The sequence below is a fragment of the Schistosoma haematobium genome, chromosome ZW (genome assembly GCF_000699445.3).
Source record: "Schistosoma haematobium chromosome ZW, whole genome shotgun sequence".
In the NCBI taxonomy this organism is placed as follows: Eukaryota; Metazoa; Platyhelminthes; class Trematoda; order Strigeidida; family Schistosomatidae; genus Schistosoma; species Schistosoma haematobium.
Window position 1 is genome coordinate 79,033,444 of NC_067195.1, and position 19,117 is coordinate 79,052,560.

The window sequence follows — 19,117 nt, forward strand, 5'->3', positions numbered from 1 at the left end:
TTTAAGACCAGAGTGTGAAACCTTATCAAAGGCTTTACTTAGATCTATGAAAATTACATCCACAGGAATATTCTGATCTTTTGCAGCAGCCCAATCTCTTGCAATGAGATTTGTCAAGCATGATAGGCCTCTCCGGAAACCATGTTGTTCCCTGGAGAAAAGATTATGCCCTTCAACATAGTTTATAACAGATATCCGAATGATTTTTTCCATCAGTCTTACAACTGCACTAGTTAAGCTAACGGGACTATAGTTACTAACTAAATCCCTACTCCCAGCCTTATACACCGGACTTATTATAGCGTTTTTCCAACCTCTGGGCAGTCTGGACTGCCTCAGAGACATGCCAAATAGTATCATTAATGGTTCAGCAATTTCATCTGATATGGCTTTCATAATCCTAGGATGAATATCATCAGGAACACTGGACTTATCAGGTTTGTGATGCTGAAGTAGCCTTAAAACAGTACCTTTCTCAATGACTACAGGATCCATCAGCGAGCCGTCACGGTCGCGATGAATCGTTGGTAGTTCTTCATAACCGGTAGGAAACACTTTAGTGAAATATTCCGATAAAGCTTCAGCTTTTTCGATATCATTTCTTGCCAAGATTAACGGATTTTCTTGTATCAAAAGTGATGGAATTCCATCGCTTCTCTGAGTTCGCCTTTTTATATACGAGAATAACCGTTTCGGACCATATCTAGAATCCCTAACCAATTGTTTTTCGTATGATAGTCTAGTCTTACTTATTAACGCTTTACAGGTATTCCTAATCTTACAATAACTGAATCTGTATTGTTCTAAGCCAGTAGAGATGAACATATTCCAGTGCTTCTTCCTTTTCCTAAGAAGTTTCCTGACTGGTTTAGTTATCCATGGTGGACTGTTAGTCGGTCTTCATGGCACCAGGTATGGTATGAATGGGGACGTAACTAGACTAAACTTACCTTTAAATTCAGACCATGCTTCTTCAACTGATAAGCTAGTATCTACAAACCAATCTGTCTTAGCAGCGCATTCCTGAATGGCTGATATGTTAGCTTTCTATACATTTGGGCGAGGTGTAACCTGGTCGTATAACATGTCCCTAGTTCTAAACGCGGATGACGAAACAGCGTGATCGCTATTCACTAACGGTGGAAGAATATTTAGGTCGACAATATCCTCAGTCTCATGAGTGATTACCAAGTCCAACAGAGAAGAACCTTGGTTAGCACCAAAACGTGTGGGTTTGGATACATGCTGCACTAATGCATGCTCCATTGTTGTTACCAGGATCCCACTATCAAAGGAGTTTATAGATCCTTCCGTGGTCATCTCAGTCCAACTAATGTCAGGTGCATTAAAGTCTCCTATTATCAAACATCTGGTATTTGCACTCCAAAGATGAGTGTGCTCTAAAATAAGGTCATCAGCTAAGTAGATTTTACTGCGATAGATGACACCGAGCATAAATGTACTACACACGATAGCCGAATGCTGTGTTCTGGGTGAGATTTCACATAGGTGAGATATAAAGTCCAAAACATATATTTACCAAGGCACCTGAAGGCTCTGTGAAGTGACTATAACAATCGAAAACCTTTAACAGCTGCCACATTACAATGTACACAGTTTTCAAGTCATAAAGCACAATTACTCATACGATCTCCTTGTTCCTGTGCTTGTGGTAGTGGTGTCCCACTGAACGTGCACTGATGACTTTGACCGTATCTGATGTGCGTTAGCTCAATCTTACTGGAATTGAACTTCAGACCCAAACTTTGCGACCATTTGACCAATTCCTCCAAATCAGCTTGGAGATCATGACTAACAACCTCATTACTTACTTTCCAAACTTTTATATCATTTGCAAACAAGATTGTTGACAGTTTAGGCAGTCTTTGTAGTGCAGAGAGTCTAAGGTGGTGCCTTGCAGGATACCGCAGTTTACATTTCCATACACATGATTTGCCATGTACTCTCACTTTCTGTCTACTATCACAAAGGAAGTTTCTCATCTAGTATTTTATTGTGCCTGTTATCCCCAACATCGAAAGCTCCTACACAAGTCCTAAGTAAGGCACCTTATTAAGTGCTTTGCTTAAATCTATGTATAAAACGTAACTTTCAAAGCCTAAAGCTACTAAACAATTGAAAAGCAGCTTCCTGAGTTACAATCGCTGGTACAAAATTCGATTTTTCAACGCTGTGGCTATGTAAGTGTTTAATAATAATATCCTCAGAGTAGACTTCGCTGAAACGGTTTTGTGAACATTTATCTTCGTCAGTATCCTATTAAGCTAGTATGTCTGAGCTCTCATATAACTGCACTGAAGGAATTCCATCACGCCGTCTCGTTTTCCTAATATTTTGAGACAGTTTTCTTGGGAAAGCGCGGTCACCTTGTACTGGATACTTTACAATTACTATTGCAAACATATTATTAACCTAATTTATTGGTGTATTAAATACACGAGACCTACCTTCTAAAATATATAGGATTTAACCTCAAAGAGTAATCTATGGATTTCGACTAAAGTAAACTGTTAGTTAGCGCCCATCTAATTTGAACTTGTTTTCCGTAGTAATTTATATGTAACATATTACATCTATTCATTGTTTTTTTCTGTCACTACAGCACCCCAAAGAAAATGGTATTCGTACAGGTAGAACAAGCTTTTGCTAACTCATTAAATAAATTGTATGAACAAGACGAAGGAAAAGTATGTTTTCTCTTCTATATTTGAATAAATCTTTATATATTTAGAATCAAAATGAATCTCAACAAATATTTCCCTTAAAATGTGACAATAAAACAAGAACTCTGTCAATCATACATAACGATGAGATAACCAATCTGGATTGTTTCTTTTATTTATGGAATCTTTTCAATGTAACACCAGTCGATTCTGATATTATCTCTGTTGGACCTGTTGTAATGGATAGATGCTGCTTATTTCAATATTTTAGTCAGGAGAAATGTTGTTATGTTTGGTTTACGGTAAGTTATGACATATGTATCGAATATAACTCTGTTTTATAGTTTATTGTTGTTGCCGTTTAATAAGCCCTGCATATTGATGTAGTGTTTATAGCTTTTATCGGTACTGTCTACCACTGTTAATTGAGCCGTCTTTATCATTATAGCGAATCGTACACAAACAAATTATTGATGAATTCCTCAATAAGTTTTAGTCATTTGCTATGTTAATGGATGAAAAATTAGATGCGATTCAGCCATCGCTGTCAAATTTTCAGCTGGTCCAAGTTAAACTATTCGTGTGAATATCGAGAACCCTGTTTAATTGCCTAAAGCAAATTAGACGGTATGTGTATTTACACTCCTGAAGATACTGATGAAGCCATATAGATCATTAATGAACAATAAGGTTTATTAGTGTGTAACTCATTTGTCGTCATTTTACGAGACTTTTGAAAGCCCTATTAATTTTAGCTAAGAAAGCATAATAATAGAACTCAACACCCAAGTATGGATTTGTTTACTCGCCTTTGAGTCGAGTTTTATGCTGTATATAGTGATACTCATCGATTCCTAAAATCAAAGTGGATGGAATGGTGCTTGATTCTAAAACTCGACAATTTACACTCGGTCCAATAATTACTAATGCGCTACTCACCTGTAAATTCAAGCATTACGCTTTTTATTTCGAACCTAATTTTACTAAAAAAAATGCCTACTATAGTTTACAGGGAGAATATTCAATAGGTGTAATATGGAAGTATCAGTCAGTCAGTCAGTCAGAACAACGTAGAACTTCATACGTACTTACATCAGTTCGAGTTGCCACATCACATTAGCACAGAGATGCAGTTGTCGATTCAAATCCCGTAGAGGTAGAGGCGGTAAGAGTATAAACAGTAATCGTAAACATTAGGGTTTGAAGATGTTATTCAAGGAGTATAATCCAGTGAAATAAATTTGGAAAGAGAAAAATGAAGGACATGAAGAATTCATAAGGTTCGAATTCGGGAGAACACAAAGAGTGGATGCACCTGCGTCATTGCAAACAATTTTGAGCCATGTCATTCAGTGTCTCTAACCACTGGTTGCTATCATCTCGCTGATCCCAACCAGGTAGTCTACACCTACCAACATGCCTCAGTCCATTTGTCAGTGACTTCATGGACTTGTGCCATGTTTTGGTCTGGCAGCCCCTAGCTTTCTTCCAATCTACTCCTATACAACAAAACATCGCACATCGAGGCAGTCGGTGGTTGGGCATACGTAACACGTGTCCCAGCCATCTCAACTGATGAAGTTTCACTACTTCATCAATTGATTTGCCATCCTTACCTAGTACCCGTTTCCTAACAAGTGTGTTGCTTACTCGATTGTCCCAGGATATACGAGCGATGTTTCGAAGACACCTATGATCAAATACTAATAACCTACGAATATCCTTTGCTCTTACCGGCCATGTTTCACTACCATAAAATAGGACAGAACGAACTGCTGCGCAGTAAAGCCGTCCTTTGGTTGATAGACGGATATCTCGCCTACGCCATAAATGACGCAAGTTGGTAAAAGCTAGTCGAGTCTTCTGTATCCGTGCTGAGATTTCGTCACACACCAGACTAAAAGGGCTGATGAGACTTCCAAGATAAATGAAGCGATCTTCACCAAATTGAATTATTTCATCAGCATATTCTAAGTCAACAAGTGAATCTCCTGATAGAAGTTCAACCCCTAGAAATTCAGTTGAGGAAAGTGTTATCTCTAAAAGTACGTCAATGACAAAGTTAAACAAGAATGGAAAGAGTGGGCAGCCCTGACGAACACCACTTGACGTAATCAATTCTGATGACAGTTCGCCATAAGCTCTCACTCTACCAGTTGTGTTCGAGTAGAGAGCCTTTATAAGGTTAATGTACTTCTTTGGTACTCCTTTCAGTGACAAACACTGCCATAGAACCTCACGATCTACAGAGTCGAATGCCGCCTTAAGGTCGAGAAATACTACCATTGTGGGGCGTTTGAACGAGTGTCTGTGTTCTAGAACCTGACGTAGTGTGAATATCTGATCTATACAACCACGTCCAGGTCGAAAACCGGCCTGGTTTTCTCCAATCTGCTCTTCACGAGCTTTGATTAGGCGTCAAAGGATTATTGAAGCTAATATTTTAGACACTATATTAGTCAAACTGATTCCTCTGTGATTGTCACAAGAGGACTTTCGTTCTTTCTTATAGACTGGCACAATCAGTGATTGAGACCAGTCAGATGGGATTACGTCCAGTTCCCAAATTCTACCTAAGACCTCAGTTAATCTCACTGCTAATACTGGACCACCATCCTTAAAAATTTCAGGAGTAAACCTGTCAGGGCCTGCTGCTCTCCCTCGCTTCAGATTTCCTATGGCTTTTTCAACTTCGTAAAAGGACGGAGGACCTACACTAACTTGCCATTCAGGTTGACTGAAGATCGTGGGAAACCGAAGTGTGGCTGAAGGCCAGTTGAACTGATCCCTAAAGTGTTCTGCCCATCGATCCAATCTCCTGGATTGAGAATGTATAATATGTCCATCTTTCTCTGAGATTGTTTCGCTAACGGTCGGGTTCCTAATTCCGGTTTCCTTAACAAGTCTGAACAATTGTCTGCTATTACCTATTGCCGCTGCCTTTTCCATCTCTCTTGCTTTCGCTACCCACCACTGTTCGCGATCATTGCGTAGGCTTCTTTTCAGCTTGTGCTCAAGCTGACTCCGCTCTTCATTATGTTCAGAGCCAGGTGGAATGAGTTTCCGAGCATCTATCAGTGCGATAGATGCTGCCGAGATCCAGTGTTGCTCCCTAACCTTCTGGTTCACCTTACTAGCAGATATCACTGCTGCTTCCACAGCTTTTCGGATAACATTCCATGCTGCACCGGGGTGGGCATCACATACGTGGCTGCCTAACTGTTTTCCTAGTTGTTCCTGAAATATACTCTTAGCTTGGCTATCATTAAGTAGGGCCTGAAGAGGTTTACTTGCAGCGTCTTTCCTACGTCCAGTAAGACGCAGACAGATACGCGCTCGTACTAGAGCATGATCTGAATCTAAGCATGTGCTCCAGAACGAGCGGCAGTCTTCTACCGAGCCCCTCCATCGGTGGCTGATAGCGATGTGATCTATTTGGGTCCAACATTGGGACGAATTAGGAGGTCTCCATGTTAAAAGATGCTTTTGCTTATGCTTAAAGTTAGTATTTGCAAGGAACAGGCGGTTATCTGAGCATAGCTGCAACAGACGGCCGCCATTATCTGTTCTTTGAGCCACGATGCTATAAGATCCACCCAGGTGTCTTTCCCTATCGCTTAGTTTACCTACTTGGGCAATAAAGTCACCAGCCACTATTACTACATCAGAGCGCCTAGCTTTCCGGAGAAGGTCCGAAAGCTTTCTGTAAAACTCATATTTTGCATCATCTGAGCTGCAGTCAGTGGCAGAGTATTCAGAGACGATGAAGATGCAACGACGAGTGTCCCTATCTTCCCAAGTCCTTACTGTTCCGTTTAGTCGGACAGCGCACAAACAACTGTCTACTGGGATCCAGTCTAAGAGAGCTAGTTCTGCCCTAGGACTCAATGCTATACCTACGCCGGCTAGTCCACGAGAAGCAGCATCTGGGCTTCCAGATATATTAAGTGTGAATCGAGTTGGTTCTTTGTTTTGACATGGTGATGTCAAATGAATGACGCTACTCGGATCTTGTATGCGCGTTTTGGAGACGCAGCACACATCGATGGAGCGAGATTCTAAAGTCCTAGCTAAGGACGCTTGTTGTCCTATTTGGCACAGTGTTCGGACGTTATAAGCTCCAACATGAAGTTAAGAGTGTGGTTTCAGGAGACCAGGAATAACGTTCCGCGTATTCGAATCGTTTGCACAAACGGTTGTGCACTGGGATCCAGTCTAGGAGAGCTAGTTCTGCGCTAGGACTCGAGTCGTTTGCCCTAGCGGTGAGAGGTGATAAAGAGACGTGAGAAGGGTTAGTCGGGGAGATAAGATTGGTATTAAAAGGTGTAGGAAGGATTTGAATGTGACCAACTTGGTCTCGTATGCTGTTACGGGTATGAGGGCTGGCGTCACTTCCCGGCTGCCCACACCGTCGAAGGGTATTTCTTAAGGAACCTGAAAAGGAAATTGGATTAATGTCGGCCTTAACGGCCTGGGAGTGTGACCATAGAGCCCAAGAGACAACTGCTTGAGGCCGGTAGCGCACGGCCTTTTTGTGGGAGGTTTTTGACGTGTTAGCTTCGTTCTTCAAAGGGCCTTACCGCCGGAGACGGTAATCCGTGAGGTAAGGTGAGGCGTGATATTTTCAGGGCCGACCATTTCTAACCCCTTCCTTCCTTGTGAGAAGGCAGCATCGCTGCAGATGCTGGTTGTCCGAGGGGAACACCTTACTGCTGTCACACCCCTCTACAGTCAGCAGTACGACTTCGCCCTCAGACCTTGAGTTGCTGCTTTTAGTCTTACCGTTCTCCAATCGATCTGCCTGGTATGGTAGAACATACAGGAACATGTGTTCCAGCCAATATAGCTCGGTTGGGTCATCACGATAGGCAAGCCCGGCCACCGCGTCAAGGTAACAGCTACGGTCGGGATATGGAAGTGTATGTCGATTTCATACACCCCTTTTCACTTATTTGATTTGGTAATTAAAAAAATTAAATTTATGCGGAATCTGCTAACATTAGGAGATTTTGAAATGAATGTTGTGCGTTGGTTTTAAATCTAACATTATCTTGATTTCCTCTTTTAATGGAACTGTGAGAGGCGACATCACCTAAGCCCAAACATTGTGTTTGTTTTATTTTTTTTAGCTGGAAATGTAAACCTTCTGTCGTATTCTTACCAGACCATTACATCTAAAACTTGTAGTCTTGGACTGTCCCGAAGTACACTGAAATATTTAGTACTAAAAATTGCTTTGCCCAAAGACTGGAACATCGTTTGACTCTCATTTTCTATTACTCCTTTTAATCTTCGAAGCAGTAAACTCTAGTTAGTCTGCCTCGGTTAAATCATCACTATAATCAATCTTCACTACCATATCATAGTCAAACTACTCGGGTGAACGAAAAAGAACTGAAATTGATTCATCATCTTTATCAACATCTTTGATATATTGATTTCGGTGAATTGGTCATGTTCTACTTTGATGATCCCAGAGGCTTACAATTCGCACGTTATTTGCTGGCACTAGTACTAAGTGGAAAGAACAGAGAGGTAGACAGTTTGTAGCATGACCCCGTGGTATGTAGGACAGCTTTTTGGGACTGAGATATGGGTTAGGATAGGAGCCAATAGCGATCCTGCTGTAGCTTTCTTCATATGAGTAAGGAGAATTCCTCCAACCAAGTAATTTTCTCTTGACCTTCTTTTCAACCGAACTGTTTCTCTCAGTAAATACTGTCCTTGCATATTTATTTGCTGATTGTACGACCCTTCCGTCCTTTATTTCTTCACAATTTTATCCCTTCACTTATTCGGCACATTCCTCTGTCCCCTATTGTACCAGAGTTTCTATAAATCAAATAAATAAATAATTAAATTGTTATTTAATATCTGGATAGCTTACTAAAGCAAGAATCTTGTTTTCGTTCGACCATAAAGCAAGAATGTTCGAGATGCATTTATTCACCCAGATGCAAGACGCTACTTAATGACCGAGATGTATTAAACTGGCCATGGGAAGTAAATTATTTCAAAACATTAACCACCTCATGCATACTGTAAGTCTCACCAATGTTGATGGATTGATAGCTGGATACATCGGCACCAATTCTAAAAGCTTGTTCGGCTTCTACTAGTTTCATCTGTGGCGTAGCTGGATTCTCTGTCATTTTTCACAGCCATTAAATAAAACAGAGCGGAATGCAGTTCATTATTACCCACTCTTTTCTTAGGCTATCATTATTTGAGTATAAATGTTTATGAAGAATTATTGGCGCATGGTAAAACACCGGAGTAAGAAATACTGAGGTGAGACATCTGCTATTAGGTAAAGACAACATATGAGGTTGTTAACCTTCATCAAATAAAGTTACTAGAATATGTATTATGCGTGTCCAACCTCATCTGTCTCTATGTCTATTACTCTTACGGTTCGTATTTCTTAAATTTCACCTCTCTGTGTTAACATGGTATGTGATTTTGGGTGGATGCATACTGTACGTAGTCCAGTGTTGCTGATGACTGGTATACTGAAATTGTAATTTATCCTTCAAATTAATCTTACTTCATAGTTGATCTAGAACTATAACATCTAAAAAAATCTTGATCGTTATTATTTCTTTTCAGAAACATCCACCTTATATTGACAATCGAAATATCAGCTCGTTGATACTACTCTTAGAAACATTCATTGGGCACATCTTTCAATCAAATCTAGAAGTTCATTATATGGAATCATTATCCTGTCTCATTCTTTTGTCATGGTGGAATATCGCTTTCGGGCATTTGGAATCTTATCAAATCATAGCTTATGAATTATATAATGTATGGATTCGTTTGATTCCTCAAATTGTTGAAAAAGCATCATTGATTATTGATCAATTCTCTAGTTATCCTGAACATTTAAACTTATTTATCATAAATCTTTTACGTATCTACGTGGATCATAATTTCCAAAAGGAAAATGTATGGAAGCTTTCTAAAGATACCGCTTCTCAAATGACTGGTATTCATTCATCTGTAAATATGCATGGTTTAATTGGAATTTATCGTAAATCTATTGAACAGTTGAATATTAATAATACAAAAAGTCTTTCAACTATAAATACGCTAAGTCAAACTGTTTCTATCAATACTACCTGCTTAGCCATTGTGGAGATTTTAAAGAGACTTGTACGGTACGTAATATCTTGTTTAAAATATTGTGATAGAATACATTCAGACGCTTTTTTTAAAGAAGGTACAGTATCCAAACAACTGGTTAAAAATATTTTTCAACTAAAACATTTAGATCGAATTACAATGTTTATTGTAAATATCATTACAGGACCAAATCCCACCTTCGAATCTCCATAAAATTACATTAATGCTAGTAACGTTCAAGGTTGACAGTCATACACAACGTATGACCTAAATAAATGGTTGTTGGTCTAAATTCCTACACCTTACATTAATCATACCGGGAAATAGACTCACTTAACCATCATAGATTGGTATACTTGTCCTCAAATCGTACTCCAAGTGTAAGGGCTAATGATACTACCCAGTTGTTCAAACCGAAGTGGAGCGGGGTTCTAACTTGAAACGTTGTAGACGGAAGCTGAACACCTTAAACACTAAATCGCTGCGTTATATGAAATTAACAAGATAAAAAGCAATGAAACAATACTAGATACAGTATAAAGCTAAACACAATAAATATGGTCCAAAAGAAGGAATAGATTACCACTCACTTTACTTACGCTTGTTATCTCTCGTGAAGCAACATAGGCCACCCATCAGCATTCTCCATCGAACTCTGTCCTCTACAATCCCTTTCATTAGATTCCGATTGCTATTCATCTTTTTGGTGTCTGCTTCCAGTTCTCGTCACAGTGCATTCTTTGGTCTTCCTCTTTTCGTTTCCCTTCACGATACCAAGTTAGTGCTTGTCTCGTGGGGCAGTTTGATGTTTTCCTCAATGTGTGTCCTACCAACCTCCAATGTCTTTTCTTAATTTACTCTTCATTTGGAAGTTGGTTTGTTCTCTCCCACAATAGGTAGACAAATGTTTCGAAATACTTGTACTTTTTTGATGATGGTTGTAGTAGTTTTTCAAGTTTCACCTCCATACAGTAGAACTGTTTTGATGTTCGTATTGAAGATTCTCACTTTTATATTGGTTGAAAATTGTTTTGAGTTGCATATGTTGTTCAACTATAGGAATGCTGTCCTTGCATTGCTAATCCTTGCCTTTACGTCTGCATCCGATTGATTATGCTGTCCAGGTACGTGAAACGATCCACCTCTTCCAGATTTTCTCCATCAAGTGTGATTGTGTTGGTGTCCTCCGTGTTGTTTTTGAGAATGTTGCTTTTTCCCTTGTGTATATTGAGGCCTACTGAAGCAGAGGCTGCTGTTGAGTATAGTTCACGTTAATTTAATTCAAGAATATCAAATAAACACCGCACTAAGAGAAATTAATGTTATGACGAATAAAATATCACACCGGATAACAAATATTACACTGAATAATCATCATATTGAACTCAAAAGTGGAGTCGTTGTTTACCCGAAAATCAAAATGAGTAAAAGAATGTAACTTTGCCTTTCCATCGCGTCCTATCACTCTGTAAGAGTAGATAAATCAAAACATCCGTATATCATGGATTACAAATTGATGTATTTATCAAATAGATGTTTACTTTAGTGAGCATTATTTTAGTGAACAACAGATGTAATAAGTAATTAGACCTCTAATTCATTTTAACGCCAAAATGATAGGGTTGTATAATCAAACGCTGTTAATTCTAGGTGATGTGCTAAAAACGAGCGGTCACTATGTACTACAGCACATAAATTAGTAATAATCATGTAACTCATCTACCAAGTGTCGGTTTATGTACTTATCTTTGACTCATTGTTCATATAAGAGTTTTTAGTAGTTAACCATTTATTAAAACAGAAGTAGGAATTAAAACTTATTTTTTACCGGTTGAATATCGAATCCATCGTTCCATCATATCAACCTAGGGGACTATCTATCTCGTGCAACTTTTTTATCCCTAGATTGGTATACTTATTAATTACCATAATATTTAAAAATTAGCAAATTTTCTTAAAATATATTGGTATTTCTGTTTTCTTCAGCTTAGGTTTAGCTGACTGTTTGAAACAAAATCCTGATTTACCTATTATTTCATTTGCTGACAAACAAATTATCGAACGTTTCAATATGGTTCGAGATTATTTACTTGTTCGAGCTTCTCGTTTATTAGCTTATGAGTTAGAGTCTAATGTGAATTGTAACTATTTACCAAAACAATTCACATGTTTGGTACATGTCACTGCACCGAAACATTTAATTTCTGAATTGTTAAATATTTCACTATGTAAATCGGAAAAAATTTCTCAAAGTAAAAATCCTCATATTGATTTAATTTCTTGGACATTGGAACAAAAGCTGAATGTTACTGGTAAGTAGTATTGATTAAAGGATTTTCGTGTCATAATATATATTATATTATTGCGTAACCTAATGACTTAATTTTATACTATTTTGCTGTATGAAATAACAGTTTAATTGATTTACGGAGTTCAGGTTTATGTATTCAGCTTTAAACCACATTTTTCTGAGGAGGTTGTTGATATTACTCGTCTACCTAAGCCAAAATTAGGCAATGTGGGGTTTGAACTCTCCAAAGTAGTACCGAAAAGTTGAGTGTTTTAACCACTAGGCCAATGCAAATGACAAGACGTTATTGGTGATCTAATAGTAGACCTTATATTTCTATACATCATCCGTTATTTGAAATTCAGAATTTTAGGTGGTTTTAACTAGTTAATAGGAAACCTGGGACCTAGTTTTCATGACAGTTGGCACTTGTCAGCAAGGCGTACCTACAATATTGAAGGAACCGATTGGAACTGAAAACTAGACAAACAGGACATCAGTCACTTCCCTGTGTTTAGTCACTTATGAGTATCTCATCTTTACAAGAGGTTAGTTATCACACGAATAGCTCAAAGGTAACGTCTCAAGATTTGGGTTACGTAGGTGCAAATTTCGCAGGTTTTATCAGTTCGTTCAAGATTACAGGTACATCTTATTGACAAGTATCAACTAGTACAGTACCTAACTTCATAGTTCTCTACCGGCTACCTCCAACTACTTAATATCTTAACATAGTGTATACAATGTATAGTCACTTGGACAAGTGGCCATATTGCAATTTGACCATTACAATTCGATCGGTGTTATGGTATAGACAAACATGAATTTAGTTACTGCTTATCGATCGATCAATTAGAAATTCAGAATATTCATTTAGATCGTATGATCCAATGGCTAATATGCTCACAACGAAGCATATATATATATATATATATATATATATATATATATATATATATATAATTAGATTCTGTTTTTTATATTATGGAACACTTTTAAGAACTCCGAAGCTAGAATGAATGGTTTTCTATTAAATTTCTGTTCATGATAAAATTGCATTCAAATATTGAGTAATTGATAAATCCATCTTATCCTTATTTGAATATACGTGTCTATTTGGTCCAGGCCCCCAAATGCCCTGGTACGGCCGAGAGTGGGGAGGGTCCGCTCTCCCTCTCGAAATACTCTCACACGGCCAAGCGTATATAGCCTCTGCCAGGGAAGTCCTACTCACTGCCTTCTCGTGGCGGGGGTGTTGTTTACGAAAACGAGAGGACGAAAAGCGAAAGCGAATGTCCGGCGCTTTAACCGGATTCCAAACCAATGGTGCACATGGGCTCCAGTATCCTTCAGGAACAAATAGCGTATGAACCAATCGTCGGTCACCGGATACCATGGGACTGCATCTCCTTACGATGCTCCACTGCCTTGTGGATCAGACCTTCAGGTCGGAGGCTCGGGGTGTAGCCCCCTAAGAAAACCACCTGCTTCGGTTTGGGCACCCGGGCAGTATCACAGCCCTCACACATATCGAATGAGATTTGTGTGGCGCATATGTATTTGGTGCCTCCTTGTACCATTATCTATGTGTTAAAATAAATAAATAAACAATTTGGTCCAGGCATTTGACAATTTCCAGAGTTTTTTGTAAGTGTATGATTCCAAACTCGTGTTTTACTCGTACTATTATTTGGTCTCCTGATTACTATCTTGAATCTTCTCATTAGCCTGTATTATTCACAATTCGAGAAATTAAACGGATAAAGCCTTGGTATGGAGAGGGACAAACTAATTAGAGTTAAGATGACTTAAGAGTTTTTGCATGAAATTAAAAGATCAGTTACTTTCATCTTATGCCGAATAAAACGACAACGCAGAAATACCTTTATGTAGTATTCAAAATGTTTAGATTTATGATGAAAAACTATATTTTAAGTTCCATAAACTGATGCCTCGTTTGAGATTCAAACCCACTTTACTAATTAGTTAATCAGAGAGGTTATCGAAGATGTTATAGAGTTACAAAGCATGTATAATCTTAAATTCTCGTTTACTCAATTACTCTGTAAACGTTTCTTTTCAAATAAATATTTTTCAGACTATGCATTCTGGTGTGTTACGTCCATTGATGTTAAGGATATTGAAGCTATAAATTAGTGAGTGTTTTATATGCTTGTTTTTCACCTAGAAGAGATGACAGTAAAATAAACTTCAGAGTATACTTTCAATAATTTAATATTAATTGTAATGTAATTTATTACTCAACAATATCTTTGGTTTACTATTCATTCTATTTTCACTTTTTGCTTAAATGATGAGTGTGATCCATCAGTTCCCTTCATTAACAGATTAGTTGATTTTAACTAATATTATATCTTCTTTTTGGATGATATCATTTACCTAAACCATACAATTATATTTGAGGTTACTTGAGATATGTTATAGTTTGAGGTCGATTGATCACTGGGTAATGAACATTGTTATGTTTGTCTAGTCCTTAATATTAGTTGAATTCCATTGATCAAGTTGCAGTTTAGCCACTCGTCTAAGTGACTCGATATTGCATACTCTGGATAACATGAGTTTGAATGCCATAGTTTCTTCAAGACTGCACGCGCATCTTCTGGAAGAGTTGCAACTAGCGTGAAACCTAATTCTGAAAAGATTTCTTGCCGACTACCTTCAATTATAGTTATTTATTGAGAAATCGATAGGGATTACTGCATAAATGTGATCAGAAATTTCAATTATCTAGAGTTATCTAATTGACTTAAAGGATTATGTTAATATAACAGTAAGATGAAGGTGGTTTATAGATAAGGGAGTAATTTCCCATAAAGTAAAATATGAAGATATCATCTAATTAGAAAATTAGAAATTGGGTTAAGACCGTTATAGAACAAGAGGTTGAGTATAATGCTTTTGAATTGATGTAAACCTTATGTAGTTCACGCGTCTTGTGTCCTATACTTTTATTGAGCCTATTCGTTTGTTCATGTTGATGGTTGTAAAGGATAATTCTGGCGGCTAATGTGATCAAGATAAATTTATTGATTGACTTGCATATATTCCTGTTATTGACAATTAATTGAAGTAATTTTCCAAAATGCTTTTCCAAAGAACTCGTATTGTTCGATTGATGTAACTTGCCCTTGTGGAGCAAATTGACTTAGTGATGCAGATTGCTATGACTCGAGGCAGGAGTCTATCCTTAAAACATGCAGGATTTATGGGCTGCCTAGAAGAGACAATACAACGTTCGACAAAATAAAATGTTTTTTTATTTTTCAAGGGTCTGGAGATAAGGTTTTCGAAGCTTTCAAAAGTTTTCTTGAACTGTAGTGGGGAAACCGCGTCAAAAGTGAGGTAGTAACTTATAGCATTTTAGTAAGGTTCTCGCTGTATCATAAATTGCCTGAAATTGAATGTTTAGTTTACTGACCTTAAAGTTCAAGGTTCACTCTTGGGTGTGATCATATGTGGAGACTCTTGGTAAGGTTAAAACTATAACGAAAAGGCTTCCTGATCCCCCTGGTTTTCAATCGTATTCCATCTGACATAAAAACTACCTTCATGTGACAAACTCCTAAATAACAGCATGTCATGTTGTTTGTTTATTTCGTCTAATATACTGTTTATTGTTCTACTATAGCTTATTGTCTCGTTTACTTCCGCATGCTAAAGTCTTAGCCAAAGATCATCTATTCTCTTATTCACTTATACTGCATCTTGATCGTGTTCGTAAAGCTGCACTACCAGATAATGAACATATTAAGGTAGGTTACTGTATTATAAACGAGGTTTTTTTTAACTAATGTATGTATATACATAATATATCTGGATAATGAATAGCAAGTAGTCCTAGTCAATAGGTGTACCACTTTTCTTCCGCTTTGTTCAGCTCTTCTCCATTTCATTGGACAGTTGATTAGATGTTTGTATGTTAAGCTTGTTAGCAGAACACACCGACGAAGATACTCGAGGAGAAAATAAAGTTGTCCTCGAATGAAAGCCTGTTTTTTGATAATATTCTCCCTTTTTCGAACAACGATCCCCACATATAGTGTATTTATTGTTTATCTGTTTTTCTCTCCATTCTATTTAAGCTTTATTTTAAACAATTTTCAGCTTCTTCGTGCTGTATTTGAACATCTGTCAATATCAAGTAAATGTGATCTATTAACAACACTTCAATCATCATTGAAAAATTCTAATCGATCAACTCCATTGCCTAATTCAACTGTACACTTTCGAACACGTATTCGTCAATTATTCAATCGTTTGGTTGTTTCTAATGTAAATTCTGGTGATGATAATTATGACAATAATCAACAAGTGTTAAATCTTTTCAATAAAGATGTAAGTCTTTGTTAGCCATATATGCTTCATGACTTCGGACGGCCTTGATATAACTACTTTATCATAAATATGTGGTAGTGAAACTAAAATATGATTGGTCACTGAGCGTGGACAAGCAGGGACTTAGCCTACTGACTATTAAATATGTAATTTTATTTTCTCCCATTGATTTCTATCTACTCCGGACTCAACGAGATTGACTGTTTGTAACTGTGAGAGTTAAATTGGGACGATGCTGATTTCTGCTCCTGTGTCGACTAAAAAGTCCGAGCCAGAAGTACGATCCCGGATGTGAAATAGACGGCTAGTGTTGTGGTCAGTAACAGGCGCCACCATTACTGTCTGGCCGGCCCTTTTCCTGAACTCTCGTTGTTGTTCGGAGTAAACGTGCACGGTCGTGTGCAACGCCATGCCTTTGAACCGTATTTTTGATGGTTCCAACAGATTCCAGTAGCTTGTTTAGGCGATCGTGAACATTGCCTTGCAAAGGATCTTCGCCTGGCCGGTGATCTGTGTCGATTTGTTTGTACCGTGGCTGTAGTCGCTCGTTACTCAGCTAGTTGGTTCGCCAGTTCCGTTAGTTGTCGTCGGAACATGGCCGTACTATCTTTATCGCTTGGTGCTGCAGTTTGTATGGAGTTTAAACTACGATTGTCCGGGTAGATTTCCATCATTTTATCAGCCATATCTGCTAACTTGTCTAAAGTAACTGAGTTTCCGGATAAGCTAAGAATTCGTCTGACATCATGTGGTAGACGTTGGAACGACATTTGTTTTAGGAGTGAACCTTATGACAAAATAAAAGCGGTGGTTATACAACGCACATCAGTCCCCGATGAAAAAAGATTACACCAATTGTTAACGTCATGAGAGTTAGTAGACCAAAGACCATCGCAGCTGTTGAGGCATATGAAGCAACTAGCAGGGCCATATAACTTAGATGAGCCCCTCCTAAAACAAATGTGGTTCCAACGTCTACCACATAATGCCTCATAAACAGTAGGCCTCAATATACACAAGGGAAAAATCGACATTGTCAAATACAACACGGAGAACACCAAACAAACTAATCACACTTGGTGGCGAAACTCTGGAAGAGGTGGATCGTTTCACGTACCTGAAAAGCTTCATTGATGAACGTGGAGGATCTGATGCAGACGTAAAGGCGAGAAATCGGTAAAGCACGGACAGCATTCCTACAGCTGAACAACATATGCAACTCAAAACAATTATCAACCAATATCAAAGTGAGAATCTTCAATACTAGCGTCAAGACAGTTCTACTGTATGGAGCTGAAACTTGAAGAACTACTACAGCCATCATCAAAAATGTACTAGTATTTACAAACATTTGTCTACGCGAGATACTGAATGTCGTTGACCAGGTACTATCAGCAACAACCTACTGTGGGAGAGAACAAACCAGATTCCGAGTGAAGAGGAATTTAAGAAAAGACGTTGGAGTTGGATAAGGCATAAATTATGGAAATCAACAAACTGCTTCACGAGACAATCATTAACTTGTAATCGTGAAGGGAAACGGAGAAGAAGGAAACCAAAGAATACAATTTGTTGAGAACTGGAAGCAGACATCGAAAGGATAAATAGCAACTGGAAAGGGCTGAGAAGATTTGCCCTAGACAGAGTTCGATGGAAAATGCTGCTAGGTATCTTGTCCTATTATCTGGTAAAAACTTTCAGTGTTTAATTTGTAACTTTCAGTATATATATATCCGTCTTGTCTAATAGTTTCATTTATCTTAATTCTGTCCAGTTTCTTCTAGATTGTGAATTGTTGTTATTCACTAATCCAGTGAGATTTTTAGTCGAATTAATTCGTCTACCAGTCAATCGTAAATGTCCCCATTCACTGATTGCAGTCCATCAAGTTAGTATTTTTGTCGTTTAACTATTATTATCATTATTATTACTATTATTATTATCATTGCTATTACTAGTACTATTATTATTGTTGCTGTTATTATTATTATTATCATTACTACTATTATTATTAATTGTTATTATTATTATTATTATTATTAGTGGTTTTATTCAATATTATATATTCGGTACAATATAGAATTCTCATCACAAAATATCTCAAAAAGTTTCCTTTTTTATTTCTTGATCGTTCCTGACGATAAACATGTACTGATCTGCAGTTAGATGTTAGCAGTTCAGGAATCGTGATCTGAATAATGTTCATTCTTTTCAATGCATAATGCCAGCCTGCACGATGTCTATGATTGTACCTTTTTTGTAGCTTGTATAGCGAAAGGTTGTGAACTTTTAATAAACGCTGCTGAATAGGTTATGCGATTAGTATACATAATGATGTGTTAAAACAAGCAAAACTTGTTGAAATATTTAGATGGCAGGAACAGGTAGCCCAGATATTCATTCAGACCGCCTTACTACTCATAAGTAATGTATATCGTTAGCATTTTGGTTTTTGCCTGTCAGATGTTTAAGGTTTTAAGAAAAACAGTCGGTTATTTATATTCCATCTTCAACAGATATAAATTAATTAAGTTTTTACTACAGTTCATTTCATTAGCAAAATATCGCTCACCTCTTGTCGTTCACTCTAAAAATTGAATTATTTGTTGTTTTTTTATTGACTCATTGACGTAATACAAGTTGTTATTAAGTTCCGCAT

General features: G+C 37.6%; 1 protein-coding gene across 1 annotated transcript in view; it reads left to right on the forward strand.

Moving 5' to 3' along the window:
* The window catches only part of MS3_00004469 (uncharacterized protein), a 34,964-nt gene that overhangs the window by 1,895 nt on the left and 13,952 nt on the right, over positions 1-19,117 (forward strand). Inside the window, exons 2-9 of the mRNA XM_051212392.1 lie at positions 2,624-2,708; positions 2,753-2,986; positions 9,294-9,844; positions 11,796-12,121; positions 14,198-14,255; positions 15,752-15,875; positions 16,228-16,458; positions 18,233-18,346. Coding sequence (XP_051072575.1) covers positions 2,637-2,708; positions 2,753-2,986; positions 9,294-9,844; positions 11,796-12,121; positions 14,198-14,255; positions 15,752-15,875; positions 16,228-16,458; positions 18,233-18,346 — 1,710 coding nt within the window. The 5' untranslated portion in view covers positions 2,624-2,636. The remainder of the gene's footprint in view (positions 1-2,623; positions 2,709-2,752; positions 2,987-9,293; positions 9,845-11,795; positions 12,122-14,197; positions 14,256-15,751; positions 15,876-16,227; positions 16,459-18,232; positions 18,347-19,117) is intronic.